We start from the raw sequence: 17,438 nt of genomic DNA on the forward strand, positions 1-17,438 counted from the left end.
ATACAAGGCTGATTGTGGCAGGAAGGTCTAAGCAGTGGGTGTAGGCCTGACTAATAATGGGGGTTCTTGTTCCCGGCTGAGTTTGACATCTTTCTTTCTCCCTCTGGATTTAAATGGCTTCTCAGCCCGGGAGGCACTGCCTGTGCCCTGGATTCAGAAGGTACACGCCTCCTTGGGAAGCCAAGGCGAGAGAGACAGCGGCTCGCTCACTCTCTCTCTCTCTCTCTTTCTGCATCTGCCGGGGGAGCTGCCGCTGGTATTTTTCCACAGGCCTTTTCTGCGATCTCAGGGCCTAGTTCTTCCCAGCCAGGCCCAGAGTCCGAGAGAGGGTTAATAGGCAGGAAGCTGAAGCCATCGCAGACTAATACGGAAGTCAGATTTTTGTTTAACTGACAGGTTTAGCAGGCCTCAGCCGTGGGGGAGGGGGCCGGGGAGGGGAAGGGAAGTTTGTAGATGTAGGCATGTGGCCTGCTAGGAGCGCCTTTGGCTTTTCTTAGGGTAAGGACGGAGGTGGGGGTGGGGGTGGGGGCCCTGGCATCCTGGCAGGGAGGCTGGAAACCATTTTGGTTTTTCGAGTTCTGGCTGGCGGGGGCGGTGGGGGTGGTGAGAGGTTAGATTCTGGGCCGGGGGACAAGTGGCCTCCCTGGTCTGCTTTGTCCAGAGGAGGCATTCGGACAATGACGATGCAAACTTTGACCACTTGGTTCCCCTCCTCCCCTGGCAGCCTGAGTCCTCTGGCCTCTGAGAAGCCCAGGGCTGCTCTGGGGCGATTTCGGGGTGGGGTCGGGGGGCTCTCCTGGCTTGTCTGGTTTGCTCAGAGGCCTGCCTCCAGCCTCCTTCTCTTGCCCCTGGGCCTCTTCCTGGGCCTCCCCTCCCTCCAGCCATCAGTCCCCATCCTCCCCCCCGCGGGTGGGGTGGGGGGCAGAACATTCTGCTGGATTGTTCCAGAAAAGGGTTAGCCTTCCTCTCAGCGAGAGAGAGCCGTTTCTGAGGGGGCAGATGAGGTTGAGTCCTACCAGCTCACCCCCCAAAACTCTCTTGCTCGTGGCCTGTGGGCCTCAGGCTCTGCTGGAGCAGGTCAGGCTGGCTGCACTGGTTCGCCCGCGCTGGGAAATCTAGTCAGGGTGTGGGAGAAGGGCGTCTGGGGGCCCCTTTCCTCAGTTTTTCTTGCTGCAAAAGGCCTAGCTTAGCCTGTCTTTCTCTATGCACAGGATGGCTCTCTTGCTCACCAGAGCCTCACAAAGATAATCGCTCAGGAAGTGTCTCAGCCAATCCGGGGCCGCCTTACACTCCGATTTGCCGGGGCAGCCAATCGGGGGTGCGCTTTCATGAAGCGGCCAGATCATCAAGCCGAAGTGCCAAACCCTTTTTCTGTGAGAACTAGGAGCCTGTCCTCCATGTTTTATAAGTATTGACATTACACAGTGTTAACAATGCATCCACAGAGGTAAGCTCGACTTTTTAACCATCTTTTCTCCCCCTCCCTCTGAGACATCCGCATTTGTGGGCGAGCCGTGTGATTTCTTGTGGCTGGCCGTGCCACACTCACCCCCACAGCACTTAGGTTAACTTGGAACTGTTTAGAGAGAAAAAAAAATTTTTTTTTTTTTTTTTGCTTTCTTGGGTCACATGGCTAAGTAGCCATTAGCCAGAGCTCGATTTTGCAAACTGGCAAGGGCCTGGCACACCTTTTCTTCCACCAGGACATGGTGTTTCTAGAAGAGTGTGAAGCTAGATCCTGGTATTGCCAAAAAAGAAGCTTTTTTTTTTTTCCTTCCTCCCTCTTCTCTCTTTCTCTCTCTCTCTCTCTCTGAGCAGTTCCCCCCTCCCCCCCCAACCCTGTACTATTGTCTTCTCTTGTGTCACATGCCTGCTGGGGAAAGAAAATGGAAGGTAAGCAAGCAGGCTCCCCTCCAAGGAGAGCTCATGGCAGACAGCAAAGCAGGCAAGTTTACCTCCAAAGAGGTGCTGGGAAGGCCGGACTCAGTGCTGGCCAGAGAGGACGTGTGTTTGAAACAGAACCAAAGGCCTCAGCAGAAGAGCAGCGCTAAGGACAGATCCTGGGTCCTGGGGCCTAGGTGGGTGGTGGTGTCTCCCTATGGTCTTTTCTCTTCCTGCAGGGTTTCTTCACTTGAAACTACATTGTTCAGCCTTTTTTCCTGACTTCTGTTGATACAGAGTGTTCTTCTGCAAAGCCAGCCTACAGCCAGCAAATGTTTCTGAAAGTGTTTTCTAGGCTTTGGAGGAAGTTTTTGGAGTAGGGATGGGGATTGGGGGTGGGGGGGGGAGTGTAGGAGGTTGTGGGGGGAAAGATGTTGGACAACATCCTGCAATAAATCTGAGGAGTCTTTTGAATCCCTTCGTTTTCTCCTCGTGCATGGTTTTCAGTGAACTCATGTATCCTTTCCCCTGCTTTTTCATTCTCCTTTCCTCATTTTACATTGTATCACCCTCTGTCCTCCTGTGTGATACAGTGCAGAGGAAATAAAATCACATCTGTGGCTCATGACAGCATTCCATATTCAGTGGTTGGGTTGTGGTGTTGTTGTTGTGTGTGTGTTTTTAATAATCCCGTGTAACTGTTTAAAAAAATTTCCTTTTTGATCAAGTCCCAAATCTGCCAGCCTGTTCTCTCTTCTTAACTGTGGAAAAATGAGACGGTTGCTTGAACATTTGTTGGGTAAGTAAAGCAATCCATTTCTGTGACCATGTATAAAGAGTTTGGCGAACATTTGGGGTCTGTTTGTAACAGGGGGGTCTTGGCTCCAGCCGTTGGGGGCTTTTTTTTTAATGAGCAGGAACCCAAGGAGGGCTTTTAAATAGAGTCTTGATTTCAGGTGACTGTTTGAATCCACTGTTTTTCCTGATAACCTGGGTCTAGGATTGAAGATTATACTTCCTGTTTACCCTCAGACAGGGAGAAATTGTTCAGTTCATTGTGACTTGACTGGAGACCTTGAATTGGGTTTGTTTGGATATTAAGTAGAAAACTCTGGGGAGGCAATCTGCTTGTGAAATGTAAGGAAACTGCTTGGTGTTAGAGTCACAGAGCAGGGTGGGGTGGGGGGGAGGAGCTGGGGTGGTGGTGTGTGTGTGTGGGGGGGTGGTGTCAGTACTTATGTTTTAAGATACTTAACATGTCTGTAAAAATCCCACCCACCGCCAAACTTGGTCTGATTCAGGATTCAGTACATCCCAGACCCGGCCTTTTTCCAAGCCTGCCCCACACATCTGTATGCACGCCTGCCTTTACTTCTGATTTATTTCTTACTTTTTACATTTCCCCTTGATCTCTCAAGGCTGCAGCTAGAACTTCAGAGTCAAAAAAGTAGCTTCTTGCTTAGCGTTCGCTTCAGAATTTCCCTAGACGTTCCACTTCATACATTTCCAGCCTGGAGACCAATCCAGGACTGTAAAAGCTGGAAGTATATTCAGTTGCTGTATTTTGCCAACTTTATGGAGTCAGTAGTCTTTCTTTTAGAGTGGTGTTCAGCAACCCACCTTTGATAACCCATTGGGAAAAGGTCATTTAATAACGAGGAATGTACCTCATTCTAAGCGTGAGAAAAGTCTGTGTAAGACAGGCCAGCTTCTCAGAGTAAAGAGACAGGCCATTAATGATGAAATGTACTTAGAACTGTGTGCTTGTACCCCACACCAGAAAGTTCAGACACTTTAGCTCTTTTCTTTGTTCTTATCTCCTGGCTGTAAATGAAAATTACATATTGAGGTTCATAGGCGCAGTATCTAATCACAAGACTGCTGGTTTCTTGCCGTCAGTGTTTGCATAATAGTGTATTTGTTGGGCTGGAAGGAGACCTAAGGGCAGGGCACTTGTCCTCCAAAAGCTTGCATTAAAATGGCTCCCACAGGTTTGCAAAGCCAAGATCTGTTTTCAGATGTGCAGCCCCAGCAAGTTCTCAGCCCTGGACCAAGCCAGCCTCTTGCCTCTGGTACTGTGGCCAAGCAGCAGACATGAGTCTGTAAAAAGTTAATTGCTCTCAAAGTAGTATTGTTTTCCAGCTTTCACTCGGGGTAGGGGGTGAGGGTAAATAAATGTCTGCATTGCAGCAGGACTAGGTAAGAGGCAGCAGACCTGCCTCACCGTGCAGCCCAATGGGCTTCCTCTTACCAGCTTTTGAGCCAATAGACTTGGAGGAAAGGTTACAGATTGACAGTTGCAGTGGCCGGACCCAGATCAGGCCTTCTGGAAATTTCTACCATCTTTGTTCCTTTTAGGAAAAGGAGGTCTGCTGAGCTGAAGCATCCCCTAGGTTCCATGCCTAGGGCATCTCCCTCCCCCCACCTTTTCTTTTTTACATCAAGGTAGATGGGTTCTCTCTGCCACATTTGTAAATTGCAGAGGGAGGAACAGAACTGTTGGGCTGTTTTCCTTTTTCCTTCTGCCTCAATCCCCAAAGAGGATGCACAGCTGCAAGGAACAAACACAGACACTGGAGCTTTTGATTCCTCTCTTTCTCTCTTTTTTTTTTTCCCTTCAAGACCCTCTAGGATGGATTCACTTTCTGCTTTGGGAAATTAAGTGGCATTCGTGTGGGGGAGGGGGAGTAACTGCTTTTATTAGCTCCAGAAAATGGTCAATGTTCTGTCTGTAACTAAGAATTAATTATATATAATCACTCAGTAAACTTTCTACAGTTTTTCTAATTGCTGCATAGGATCATGATTTGCCTGCTGAAGCTGAGTCTAGTTACTTTTATAATTAACAGCTCAAAGATTTGAGTCAGGAAGAAAAGCAACAATGGGGCCTCCTGGATTATAAATTAGAGATGAAAACAATAGCTTTTTTTTCTTTCTTTCTTGTTACCCCTTTTATTTTAAACAAAACATTCCCCTTTTTCTTACCCGGGGAGAACAGTGGGGAAATGGCTTCAGGTTTTAAACAGGAGAGATGGGGGCGGGGGGGGGGGCCGGTGGCGATGAGTCACTCTTTCAGAAAGCGGGGTGACAGCAACCCAGCAAAACCTGAAAGCAAAGGTAGGTTTTTCTTTTTTGCAAAGTCCAGCCACCTCACATGTGTGTGATCTCTTTGTTTCTCTTGACTCCTTTTCCCCTTCTGTCTCCTGGGCAGAGGCCACAGACATTTGTCAGCTGGAAAGCCCTAGGTCTGGCTTTACCTCTGCTTTGACCCTGAAAAGAAGGATACCTGCAAAAGTGCCCTGGTCACCCCACCGCAGAGGAGGAGGAAGGGAGAGTCAGTGTAGCAAGCCAGCCCTTGCCTTGCTTGCAAAGGCAGAAGCAAGTAAGGATTCACCCTTGGCTTCAGGTTGCTAAGGCTATGGCCGCCCTTCCCCCTCCGCCCCACTCTGCTTACTGATAAACAAGCAGGCAGGAGCCATTTCAGCAGTGCAGCGAACTGGGCTGCCAGCCTGTCCCTCCTCATCAAGATTACCTACCTACCGGCCGGCCAGGAGCCAGCCGCCCGTCCTCGCCCTGGCACAGCGTTGGGCACTCTGCCCTCCTTTCTCTCCTGAAGCTCCAAAACAGTCACCTTGAAAACTCTGAGGCCATGCTCAGACCTGTAACCGTAAATTACATTATCCACTATGAGGCTCTTAGCTCGGCCTGTGAAAGCAGGTTTTGCTAAACCCATGGTTAATTTTGAGGGCTCTGTTGGGGGTGGACAAAAATTAATTTGTGAGTATTCTTTGCGCCTTGGCTAAGGGGGAGGTTTTCCTGTTGTTTCTCCTCTGCAGACTCGGATTGTCTTTTCCTTGATGTTAACTGTCTTAGGACTGGCTGGGTGTTGGGGGCCGTTTCCAGGCTTATTAAATGGCCTTTTTATATTCCTCTGGCCTCAGACTGGGGTACAGCCCTTCAGATGCCTGCTGCCCTGGACGCACTTTTCATTTTCCCCAGCTCCTCTTTGGTAGGGATGCAAGGCTGGTTTCTAATCTACCAGCAAGGGGGAATGGGCTTCCTTCCCCCTCCCCAGCCTGTGCCCTTTTAAGATTTTTGTTGTCTGCGCAGACACCTGTCTGTCTGCACTTTATGCCACAGGGCTGCCTGATTCTTAACCTTCCACCCACCTAATTCGAGGGTAAGGGGGCCTCACTGTAGAGCCTCACATTGAAGGCTCAGGATCTGAAAGAGAAGGGTTTTCCTTAGGAACCTGTGACTTCACAAACTCCCCCTGTCACTGCAGATTTTTTTTTAAGCCTCTAAACGTTTGGTTGTTGGTGTCCTTTGGTTGAGCTTTTTCCTAGTTCTGATATTTAGGAAGGTGGCTTTGAAACTAGCAGGGCTGCTTAAGCCAGAGCTACAGCTATTGAACAAACTGCTACCATTTTAGCTTCAATACAGGAATGAGGCAGTGTTGCCAGACGCCATTTTAAGAATCCTGCATAAATAGCTTAGCTCCCGATGACTCTGCCTGTTTTAGGTGAGTGCTTATATAAAGCTGCTAACCATTCCCTCCCTCCCCCGCCCCCCCCATTTTTAAAGAAATTAATTGCAGATTTAGGGAAGCATGGTGTTTGGATTTTGATATTCCCTCTTTTGTGATCTGGAAGAGGAAAGATGTTTGTATCTTGGGGATGAAATATTTCTTACAGCCTGGACCAGTTTGGTATTTTGAATGAAAGTAAAAAGCTGAAGGAAAAGTCCTTTCTACTGATTGCATGATTCTTGAATTGCTGTGTGATGGTCCTCAGCTGTAGACCCAGAGTCTTGTGCATGCTGGTTATATATTCTAAGAGGGGTTAGATATTCTTGGTTAAAAGTCAAATAGTAAGGGCACTTGGGGAAAAGAAATATCTGGGCATTGTGTTTCCAGGCAGTTTTCTATCCAAACTAGCTATTTTTTCTCTTTTCTCTCTCTCTACTGGAAGTGTGGAGGGGATGGGATTCCTGGGAATTACGGACCAGCCTTGAGTCTTCAGAATTAATAATCAGAAGGCTTAAAACATCCTGGAGGTGCAGTTCATCTGCAACTTTTAATTGCTCTTTTCCAGTGCATGCAGGTTAAGTAAGCAGAGGTTTTCTTGCTCAGGCATTGGGGGAGAAATCTTCTATTCTTTCTGGGCGGGATGGGATGGTCTTGGTTGTGCAGGGGCTGGTTATTTCTTCTTTAATTGCCTGAAATGTATCAGTGTGTGAAATCCAGGGGCAAGTGACTTAGGCGAACCTGTGAGTGTAAGAGGGGATGGTGGTGGGAGCATACAGTATATACAACTAGTTGGTGGGGTATTTTCCTGTTGGGGTGAGAGGCTGTTGTTTGATTTTCAGCTAATTTTACTCTTTCCCTTAGCGGGCCCCCAGCCGACCTAAAAAAAAAAAAAAAAGTAATGTCAGTTTGAAACAAGGACTGCTTGTTCCATTGTTTTGGATTTAAATAATCGGGGTTGCTGGAAGCTAGCAGATATGGAAGGAAAAATGCTGTGTATGTTGTAAGACTTTAATGTGTTAATGACAAGAGTTCAACGTCTTTTCTCCAGACGTAGCCTCTTTTTCTTAATAGTTATTATTTGACTGCTTTTTTGTTTTCCTCCAAATGACTGAACAGTTCTTAACCTAAATTGACCGAGATCTGTGGGGGCATTCAGACAGGTACAAATCTTTTCTCACCACCACTTTTGATGTAATATTCATATTTTCCCCCCACCTAACAACATACTAGTACTTAACACTAAACCAAAAAAGCAAAAAAAAAAAAAAAATGAGATCAGTGGTGTAGAAAAAAGGAAGTCCCTTTAGATGTGGCTATTCAAAATGACTAATTTTGCATTCTGGTCTTTTGTAAATGAATTTTTTTTTTTTTGCCCTTTAAATGCATAGACATTGCAGTTTCCTTTAGTCAAATACAAGTTATTGTGTGTGTGTGTGTGTGTGTGTGTGTGCACGCGCGTGCATGTATGAGTTCCCTTTGAAAGGATGGCTTGCTGATCTGTGAAAAAGATGGTTTTCTGAAATTGTTGTCCTTCAAATCCTTGGCTAAAGCTGGTGGTGCTGTTGTTAGAGTTAGGTGATTATGGTGCCCACTTTGTAATACTTGGAAAGATAAAACAGCTTAACTTTTTTTCCCCTTTTCTGCTCCAGCATTGATTATCTTAAACTCTGCAGCAAATAGCTACCCCTTTGCTAGTTTGCATTTTCTTAGCCTCTCAGCAGCTTTCCTCCCTGAAGTATTCAGCCTCCTCTAGGCTGTTACAAGCCAAATAATTGTTCTCTTGAATGCAGCCCTCCTCCGTGATCAATACACCTTTGAATGTTTTCATCACTGCAGAAATCCTTCAAGTGGGTTTGGGGGAGGAGGGGTAGGCTCTGTAAATGCATAATTGTTTCTTTTCACCACTGAACATTTTGGTTGGATACCAGATTAGCGTTTCTTCCATCACTCAAAATATGGGATCAGTTTCAAGAAGTTTAGTATTTCACATACTTCGTGCTAGAGAGGGGAACAGAATTCTAGTTGCTAGAAAGATCAAGGTTGCTCTTTGTGCTTTTGAAGCTGACCATTTTCCCCCCTCTCTGAAGGGACCGCCTGGGGCTTTCTGTTAAAATTTATTTCCAGTCACCCCAAGCAAGAAACCATCAACAGCATCCATTCGACTGGGTGTGTTACATGCAGGGGGTGTGTTTCGAAGTTGAGAATGTTTGCCTCTTAAGTTGGAAGAAAAAGTACCCGTGCTAAAATCACCTGCCACAAATCACTGTTCTATTATTGCATGTTAGCGACATGTTTAAATTTCAGAGGCGCTGGCTTCTGACGAAAACCGCTTGTGACAACATGTCTGTTGTTTCTCTGGTGGTTTGTGTCCCAAGCTTTCCCTACAGATGCAGTGTGAATGAAATTGTCAACAGGGTTCAATATCAGAGGCCTAAATGTGTTAATATTCTGGCTTAAAAGCAAACTACCTTTCTCTTTCTTCTCTTTGCTGAGACCAGTGAAGTTGGAGGCCTCCAAGTTCTTCTAACTAAGTCCTGAGCTCTCATCTCTTCCTTTTTCTATCTAGTCTCACCAAACACTGAACTCTCCTAAATGCATCTCCACCTGACCCTGAGGTTCCAAGCCATTTGGGACTTTGTCTCATCACTGTCCCAGACCACAAAACACAGGCGGGACATTCTGATTCTTCCTGCCTTACCCAGCCTCCCTCCTGTCCTGGCTCTTGAGGCTTCCAGAAAATTTCAGCCATCTCAATTGGAGATGCACTCATTTCTTCTTGTTGAACCACAGTCCGATGGAAATGCATGTAGAATAATTGCTCAAATTCTTATCACTTTGTTGTCAGCTGAATGTTTGGAAAGTTCTAACACCTCAAATAGTTGGCACTTTTAAAAGCAGATCTTCCTGGCGTGGCCTGAGAAGTGTATGTGTATCCATGGGAAAAATGGAAATAGCCTGCACTTTGTTCAGCTGGGGAGAGTTCTGGCCAAGAGAGGGAGAGAAGATTCTGGTGAAGGGGCCTGGTTTTCCCTACTTCTTGTCCCAACCCCCAACTCTCAGCCTGTCTTTTAAATAATCCTTCCTCATTCCACTTTGGTGGGGGGGGGGGGGGGATAATTAGTCACAGCTCAGAAGAGTGCTGAATACTTTCTCTAAGCCATGCCTGCTGTAGAGAAGAAACATCCCAGGGGCTGGGAGTGTGGAGACCCCAATCTTAATTCCTGGGCTAAATGCTGGTGGTTTGAATGTTTTGAAGCCAGGCCTTTTGCTTCTAGCCTAGGCATATTTTTCTACTTTGTGATTTAATGTATGTATTTTCATGTCCCTGCCTCATCACTGCCTCATTGGGGAATTTTAAGATTTAGCAGGGAGGTCTGCAAAGATACTCTTTGCCTTGCAGAACTCAAAGAGATCAGAACTCCAAGTACCCTGAAAACCATCTCCAGCCTGAACCCAGTGTTAACAGGAAACTTACTTCCTCAGAGGCTGGGTTTTCACTGGTCCAGGGCGGTAGATTGTAACTGTGTGTCTCATTTAAAAAAAGCCTTTTGCATCCCCCAATAGCATGACAACTGGAATAGTCATTTGACTTCAAGAACAAACTATTATTTTAAAAAACCCCTATAGGAATCTTAACACTTCGTTTGAAATCAGATGTGGGTTTCTTTCCCCCTGCCTCATCTAAGGATGGGGGATTGTCTTAAAAAGGTGGCTTTGTTGTTAGAACTTCTGAATAAATGCCCCCATGGGGCAAGTTCTCAGTCTACCTAAAACGTGAACATAATTTGCTCTGTTTCAGCTTGGCTGAAGAGGAAATAAAAACAGAACAGGAGGTGGTAGAGGGCATGGATATTTCCACCCGCTCCAAAGGTAAGTAAAAACCTTGTGTTATCTATTCCAGAGCAGAGGAGGAAATTGGAATTCCTTTTTCTTGTTCTTGTAGTGCAGTCAAGTGTGGCTTACGAGCCGAGGTTGCGACACTCCTCCCATTTTGAGAGGTTGGCGCCTTTGATGGATGACCCGCATTTATAGAGAAATCTCCTCCTGATTTTCTTTCCCTTGCATGTCTGGCTAGGTGTTCTGACCTGTTGGGAATTGTCCTGACAGTCAGGCTTACGTGGTGTGTGTCATGACTGAGGATGGCTGGCTAGCTCTCTGCAGGGTGACTTTTGGGAATCAATTTAAATAAAGCATGTTCTAGAAGCAACGGGCATCTCCAGCCGCTTCTTGGTTTCCGATTTTAATAAAAGGTCTCTTTGGAATTGCGAAGGTGGAACGAAGATGATCCACTTCCTGGAAAACGGTGGTCTTGGTTAGTGAGTAAAGGAAAATGTTAGGACCTCCTGGAATTCTGGGGCTATTGTTAGAATTTTGCGAGTCAGAGTAAACACTGGTGTGTGCTTCTGTTCAGAATCCTGTGTTAGAGTGCCTCAAAGATCTTCTAATTGTGATATTGGTAACTTTTTGTTTGGTCTGTATGAGATTTTACTAGGTTTCCTACGAGGAAGCAGTTATCCACGTTGCCTTAGGGGTGCTTTTAGAAGGTTGATGAAAATGCTCCTCTCCAAACTAAGTGGTTGTACCATGGTGTTGTTATGCCTTCGACAAGTCACTGGGTACCTGTGCTGGGGGCGGCGGGAAGGGCTAGACAGAGGATGAGTATAGACTCGGCCAGAAAGACTCCTTTCCAGCTCACGAGCTTCACAAAATGTGGTTCCATAAAGGGGTTTGAGACAACAGAGCTTTTTGAGGGTTTTTATAAGACAGCCTGTCGTTCTGGGTGATGAGGAGGGTCAGCTGGTGGTGGCTGTTGTTGGGTCTGGCCAGCCTGATAGGGTCTGGCCTGGTTCAAAGAGGTGGGCAGGCTGGGCTGCCCGGGTGGGTGGTCAGTGCCTGGGGAGCGGGAAGAGGATGTTGGGAGGGAGACAAGGCCCAGTCTGAGGCCTGCTGCCCTTCCCCACAGCCCCCACCCAGCTCAGGCTAGACCAGCAGCAGAGCCGCAGGGGAATCTGAACAAAAGGTGTCTGGAGACAGCTGCCGATGGGAAGCAGGTCCCAGCTCCCCTTGGTGGTCAGAATTGACTGTGGAGAAGAAACTCGAGAGAATGGGAGCTGGAGGTGGGCTCTTTGTGCTTGATCTATGCATCACTTGGACACTTTTCTGGCTCTGCTGCTCAGTTTTCTTATCTGTAAAATGGGCTGTTGGGTTAGATTCCAAGAGTCCTTCCACCTTGGGCTTCTCTTGTGAAGATAACGCATGTTGGCGGCATTTATGCAGGCTGTGCTTGGAGGGTCCAGGAGCCTTTTCTTAACCTGGGAGGATGTGGGAGGTCGTGTTCCCATTTTACAGATGAGGAAACTGAGGCTCTGAGTGCTAATGTCTCCCAGGTGGTCAGTGTAGGATGGGATCGGACCACATCGAGGCTCTGATTCCAAGGAGGTGCTTCTTTCCTGAACACTCAGGGCCTGGAAGGGCCCGGAACCCAGTCGTTCTCCAAAAGGGTCCAAACTGGGGACTATCAGCCTGCTCAGGCCCGTCCGTCTGTGTGTGGAGACCCCACTTCTCATCTTCTTGCAGACCCCCTGGACGTTCCTGGCCCTTCACCCTATGTCTGGGCTGCCCGAGGTGTGATCACTCTGGGATCATCTCTGTCCCTCTTTCTTATCTGCACCTCCCCATCTTCTCCCAACAGCAGCCAGGGTGATCTTGGAAAAACACGTCCATCGGATCTGTCTGCTCTTGCTGAGTCCCTCCACTGCCCTTCCCGCACCCTCAGGCTCCAGTCTGCAGTCACTGTGACCGTCCTGCCTAGCCTGAGCCCTTCAGCTTCCTTCTCTTTTGTTTACCTGGGACGCTCTGTGCGCCTGACCTCACTTGAGCTCCCCGCTGCTCCTCCCCCCCGCTCCGTCTTCTCCTGGGGGCCCTTTGCTGGGAGCATGCCGCCCTGGGTCCGGCTGCCTAGTTTTCTCATCTCAGCCGTCTCAGACGTCATCTCCTCAGGGAGGCCTTCGGTGGCCACCCAGTCCACGGAGCCCTTCCATTGTTTTCTGATAGGTTTTCAAAATAAGCCTCATTTTAGAGCAGTTTTTAGCTTTCTGGATAAGCAGAGTGTTCCCATAGTACCTCCTGCCCCCGCCCCCCACACACACAGGTACACACACCGTTTCCCCTCTCTTATTAACACCATATATTGGTCTGGTCCATATGTCACAATTAATGAATTGTTGTGCTTCATTCAGATTTCCTTAGTTTTTTCCACTAAGATCCCTTTTCTGTTCCAAGACCCCACCCAGGCTCCCACATGACATTTAAGTGATGTGTCTGCTTTAGAATCCTCTTGGCTGTGACAGTTTGTTAAATCTTCTTGTTTTTGATGGCTTTGCTAGTTTGGCAGTATTTTGTAGGATGATCATCATTTGGGGATAATAATTTTCTCATGGTTGGACTGGAGTAGCCTGGAATTACAGGTTTCTGAGAGGAAGGCTTTAAAGTGCCGTTTTCATCACATCATATCAAGGGTATGTACTGTGAATATAGTTCACCATTGGTGATGTTGACCTTGGTCACTTGGCCAAGGGGATGGTTGTCAGGTTTTTCCCTTTCCTTTTTGGAAGGAAGTCACAGTGCCCAGCCCACATTTACAGAGTGGGGAGCCACGTCCCATCTCCCGAAGGCCAGAATATCTACATAAAGTATTTTGTATTCTTCTGTGTGGGAGATTTGTCTTGTTTTCCTCATATGTTTGTTCAGCCATTTATTTATATCAGCAGGACTAAACTGTTTTATACTTTGGGTTATAGTTCAGTACTACTTACTTATTTTGTTGCTCAAATTGTTCCAGCTTTGGCCACTGGGAGCATTTTCAGTTGGCTCCTGTGTCCCTTTGACGTCATTGTTGGTTGATCGGTTGATTGACTGAATACTGTTTTACTTTCTTCCACTGCAGAAGTGCTCTGGGCATTTCTTAGGATGCTTTAGGCTCGTTTGGGTCTTCCCTGGTGGCTCAGGGTACAGTAGAACGCTGCCTGCAGGACAGGAGCCGCAGGAGCCACAGGTTCAATCCCTGGGTTGGGAAGATCCCTTGGTGAAGGAATTGGCCACCCACTCCAGTATTCTTGACTGGGAGATCCCATGGACAGAGGAGCCTGGTGGACTACAGTCCATGGGGTCTCAAAGAGTCGCACACGACTTAGTGACTAAACCACCACCACCACATAGGCTCATCTTGTATGTATTTTCTGCCTAGAATTAGCCATTTCCCTGAGGCCCCCTGTTTGTTATTGGAGAATAGCTTTAGAAACCAAGATCTGGGTGCTGGATGTGCTCATTGCTACTGAGGTGTCTTTGCTTCTAGGTCCTTTGAGCTGACAGAGTGAAGAAACACGTATGTGCACGGGAACCTACATGCAGGCGCGTCTATAAGTACTTCTATCTGTATCTATGTTAAATTGAGCTCCTGCAGGTGTCTCTGAGTCTGATCCATTACCACCTGGATCCTTCTAGCTTTCTGTCCGTAAAGTAATCCCTGATCTCCCACTCTCACAGTGAGAAGTGGCTCCTACCATCTGCCATTCCTTACCATTTTCTGGTACATTTAAAATCGTAAAAAAAAAAAAAGTTCATCTGGCTGTACCAGATCTTAGTTGCAGCATGTAGGGTCTTTAGTTGCAGGCACATGAACTCTTAGTTGCAGCGTATGGCGTCTAGTTCTCTGACCAGGGATTGAACCCAGGCCCCCTTCACTGGAAGCGTGGAGTCCTAGCCACTGGCCTATGGGGGAACTCCCCATTTAAAGTCTTACGTTCAGCATTCAGCTTGATGCACTTTAACACGTGTGTGCACTTGTGGAACCACGGCCCAGATCAAGGTGGTTGAACATTCACGGCATTCCAGAAGGTCTTCATAGCCCTTGTCCACGATATTATGCTTCTATTTGTTTGTTTGTTGATGGTCTCCTAGGCTATGTTGCAGGCCCCTTCTCTCTCCAGGGCCTACACCACCACTGTCAACCTTTCCCTTCCATTTGAGAGGCAGGATGGCACGGAGGTTTAAGAAAACCTGCTCTAGTGTCAGACTCCCTGAGCTTGCATTCTGGCTGCCCTGTGCCTAGCTGGGCCGTTCTTCATGGCTCAGTTTCCCCTTGTGCATGGTGGGTGATAAGAACAGAGGGTTATGGTGGAGATTAAATTTGCTCACATGTGCAGAGCACCCAGATCAGTGCCAGGAACATGGCTAGTGCATGGAAGTGTTAACCATGATTAGAATCAGCTGAGGAGGGATACACTTGTGTTGATAAGCCTATCAGGTGGAAGCCTTACTCAGCAAGTTCTGCTTCTTTCCCTGCTTCCAGTCTCCAGGAGGAGGGCGTGCTATGCTATGCTATGCTATGCTATGCTAAGTCACTTCAGTCGTGTCCGACTCTGTGTGACCCCATAGACGGCAGCCACCAGGCTCCGCCGTCCCTGGGATTCTCCAGGCAAGAACACTGGAGTGGGTTGCCATTTCCTTCTCCAGTGCATGAAAGTGAAAAGTGAAAGTGAAGTCGCTCAGACGTGTCCGACTCTCAGCGACCCCATGGACTGCAGCCTACCAGGCTCCTCCATCCATGGGATTTTCCAGGCAAGAGTACTGGAGTGGGGTGCCATTGCCTTCTCCGGGAGGAGGGCATGGAGGTCGTTAATGAAGAATTGTATAATCCAAAATATATAAACAGTTTATAAAGCCCAATATCAGAAAACAAACAACCCAATCAAAAAATGGACTGAAGACCTGAATAGACGTTTTCCCAAAGGAAACACACAGATGGCTTTTGGGCACGTGGAAGATGCTCAACGTCGCAAATGTCAGAGAGATGCAAATCAAAACTTTTAACAATAAGAGATCACCTCATACCTTTCAGAATGGCCATCATCAACGAGTACAAATAATGAGAATTGGCGATGATATGGGGAAAAGGAGACCCTTGCTGCATTATTGGCGGGATGGTAAATTGGTGCAGCCCCTATGGAGAACAGTATGGTGATTCCTCAAAGAAACTAAAAACAGAGCTACCGTGTTACAGCAGTCCACTCCTGGTTGTGTGTGTGTGTGTGTATATATGTAAGTAATTTGAAAAGACACGTGCACCCTGATAGTCATAGCGGTACTATTTACAATAGCTGAGATACAGAAGGAACCCAAGTGTCCATCAAGAGAAGGGATAAAGAAGATGCATATGTACACATGAATACTACTCGGCTATAAAAAAGAATGAAATTCTGCTTTTTGCAGCAACACACATGGACCTAGTCAATACTTGGCTTAGCAAGATAAGTCAAAGACAGGCACTGCATGCTGTCACTTAGGTGTGAAATATATATACGGGCAGCGTAGGGGTATGGGATTAAGAGCTACAGACCACTGTCTATGAAATAGATAGACAATAAGGATGTACACACAGCACAGGGAATTCCAGTCACTTTGTCATAATGGGGTATAATCTGTAAAAACACTGAATTGAAATGCTATATACTTGAATTTAATATAACATAAATCAATAAAAAATTGTACTTCAGTTGAAAAAAAGAGAATTGTATAGGGTAGCCCAGCGGGTATGCTCAGGACAGGCATCCTATCCTCTGAGACATTTGGACTGATTTTCTCAGGACCTTTGGAGCCTCTGTTCTGGTGGGGAATCCGGAGGGGAAGGGGTACCTGGTTTCTAGGGAGACCTTCCACTCTCCCCAGGGACTGCCTTGGACGGCTTTCCTTGTGTGGAGCCGAGCTCCCACCCTCCAGGGTCATCGGATGGCCAGGTGACTGACTGGCTGCTTCTCTGTCTAGGGAGCCTTTCTGATAGAACCTCTGGGGTTAGGTGAGGATGCTGCATATGCAAAGAAAGGCCTGGAGTTATGATACTGGGTTGCTGGGGCTCTGAGAGCTAAAGTTAGCCTGGTCCGAATGTGACCCCCTTGCAAAGGCGGGAGTGAAGGCTTATCTCTCTTAGTCCCGATGATTCGAAATCAACCTTGTGAGGCTGTGGGCTCCGTGAACACATACTTGTTCCTCTAGCCTGCTTTTCTTACGGTTTGGGAAATTCATGCTTCAGCCCTTACCTGATACCGTCCGATTGGGGTTCTTTTGTTGTGAGCAGCAGAAGCCAGGTCGGGTTCTTTGGAGCAGGGAAGGGATGGACTGGAAGGTGGTCAGTTGCCTCATGGACTCAGCGGAGTGGCTGGAGGCCCAGGGCTGCTCTGGGCAGTGAAGCTAAATGTACAGTCTCTGCAGATCAATAGGACAGAGTCCGCAGGGAGAGTCCCTTGCCTAGTGTCTTTTTTTTGCCCTTTGCTCAAGGAAGGGCTGGTACTAGACACTTGGACCCCCCAGGGTTGCCCTCACTGGGGAAGAGATAATTCCTCAAAGGAGGATGAGGACCACCAGGCATCTTGGGAAACTGGCAGCATCATGCCCTCCTTGTGGGTGGAGAGGAGACCCTGAACTGTCGTGGAGAAACGTAGAAATCCTAACAGGAATTGGCTCAGAATTCTTTCATTCTGTTCCTGTGTCTAGTTTGTACGACCTTTTAGATTCTCTAAGTGAATTTCAATTTGTGCACCCTCTTCCCCCTGACACATACTCACTTATTAACTGAATAATTCCCAAGCCAGTCATTGCCATAACGCCAGCCCTGGCATTTACTGGAGCGTTTTAGTTCTCAGGAGACAAAGCTTTCGCACTTTCAAGATGTCAGGTTGACATTTGTGTCCAGGGGTAATGATCTGCTGAAAGATGCTAGAGCAAAACTCGGAACTACCGTCGAGGTGCCAAGTGTGTTTGCCTAGCTGCTGTTTTCCTGAGTACTTCCTAGGTATCAAGTATTAGATGTAGATTACTTCATTTTATTCTCTTAATAATGCTGTGTTACAGGTGTGTTGTTATTCCCATTTTATAGTTCAGGAAACTGAAGCTCAGAGGGATTAATGAAGTGGCCAAGTAGAGAAGAGAGGTTAGGTTTTATCTTTGATTTTAAACCTTTGTACTTGGTCATGAG

At 47.2% G+C, this 17,438-nt stretch overlaps 1 protein-coding gene across 21 annotated transcripts in view; it reads left to right on the forward strand.

Moving 5' to 3' along the window:
* Positions 1-239: 239 nt before the first annotated feature.
* The window catches only part of ZMYND8 (zinc finger MYND-type containing 8), a 125,104-nt gene continuing 107,905 nt past the window's right edge, over positions 240-17,438 (forward strand). For 7 of the 21 annotated variants that reach the window (XM_027558342.1, XM_027558344.1, XM_027558345.1 and 4 more), the window contains exons 1-2: positions 1,902-2,078; positions 10,209-10,279. In XM_027558342.1, coding sequence (XP_027414143.1) covers positions 1,927-2,078; positions 10,209-10,279 — 223 coding nt within the window. In that variant the 5' untranslated portion in view covers positions 1,902-1,926. The other 14 variants (XM_027558359.1, XM_027558357.1, XM_027558360.1 and 11 more) reach the window with 11 other exon arrangements.

This window comes from Bos indicus x Bos taurus, chromosome 13 (genome assembly GCF_003369695.1).
Source record: "Bos indicus x Bos taurus breed Angus x Brahman F1 hybrid chromosome 13, Bos_hybrid_MaternalHap_v2.0, whole genome shotgun sequence".
NCBI classification, from domain to species: Eukaryota; Metazoa; Chordata; class Mammalia; order Artiodactyla; family Bovidae; genus Bos; species Bos indicus x Bos taurus.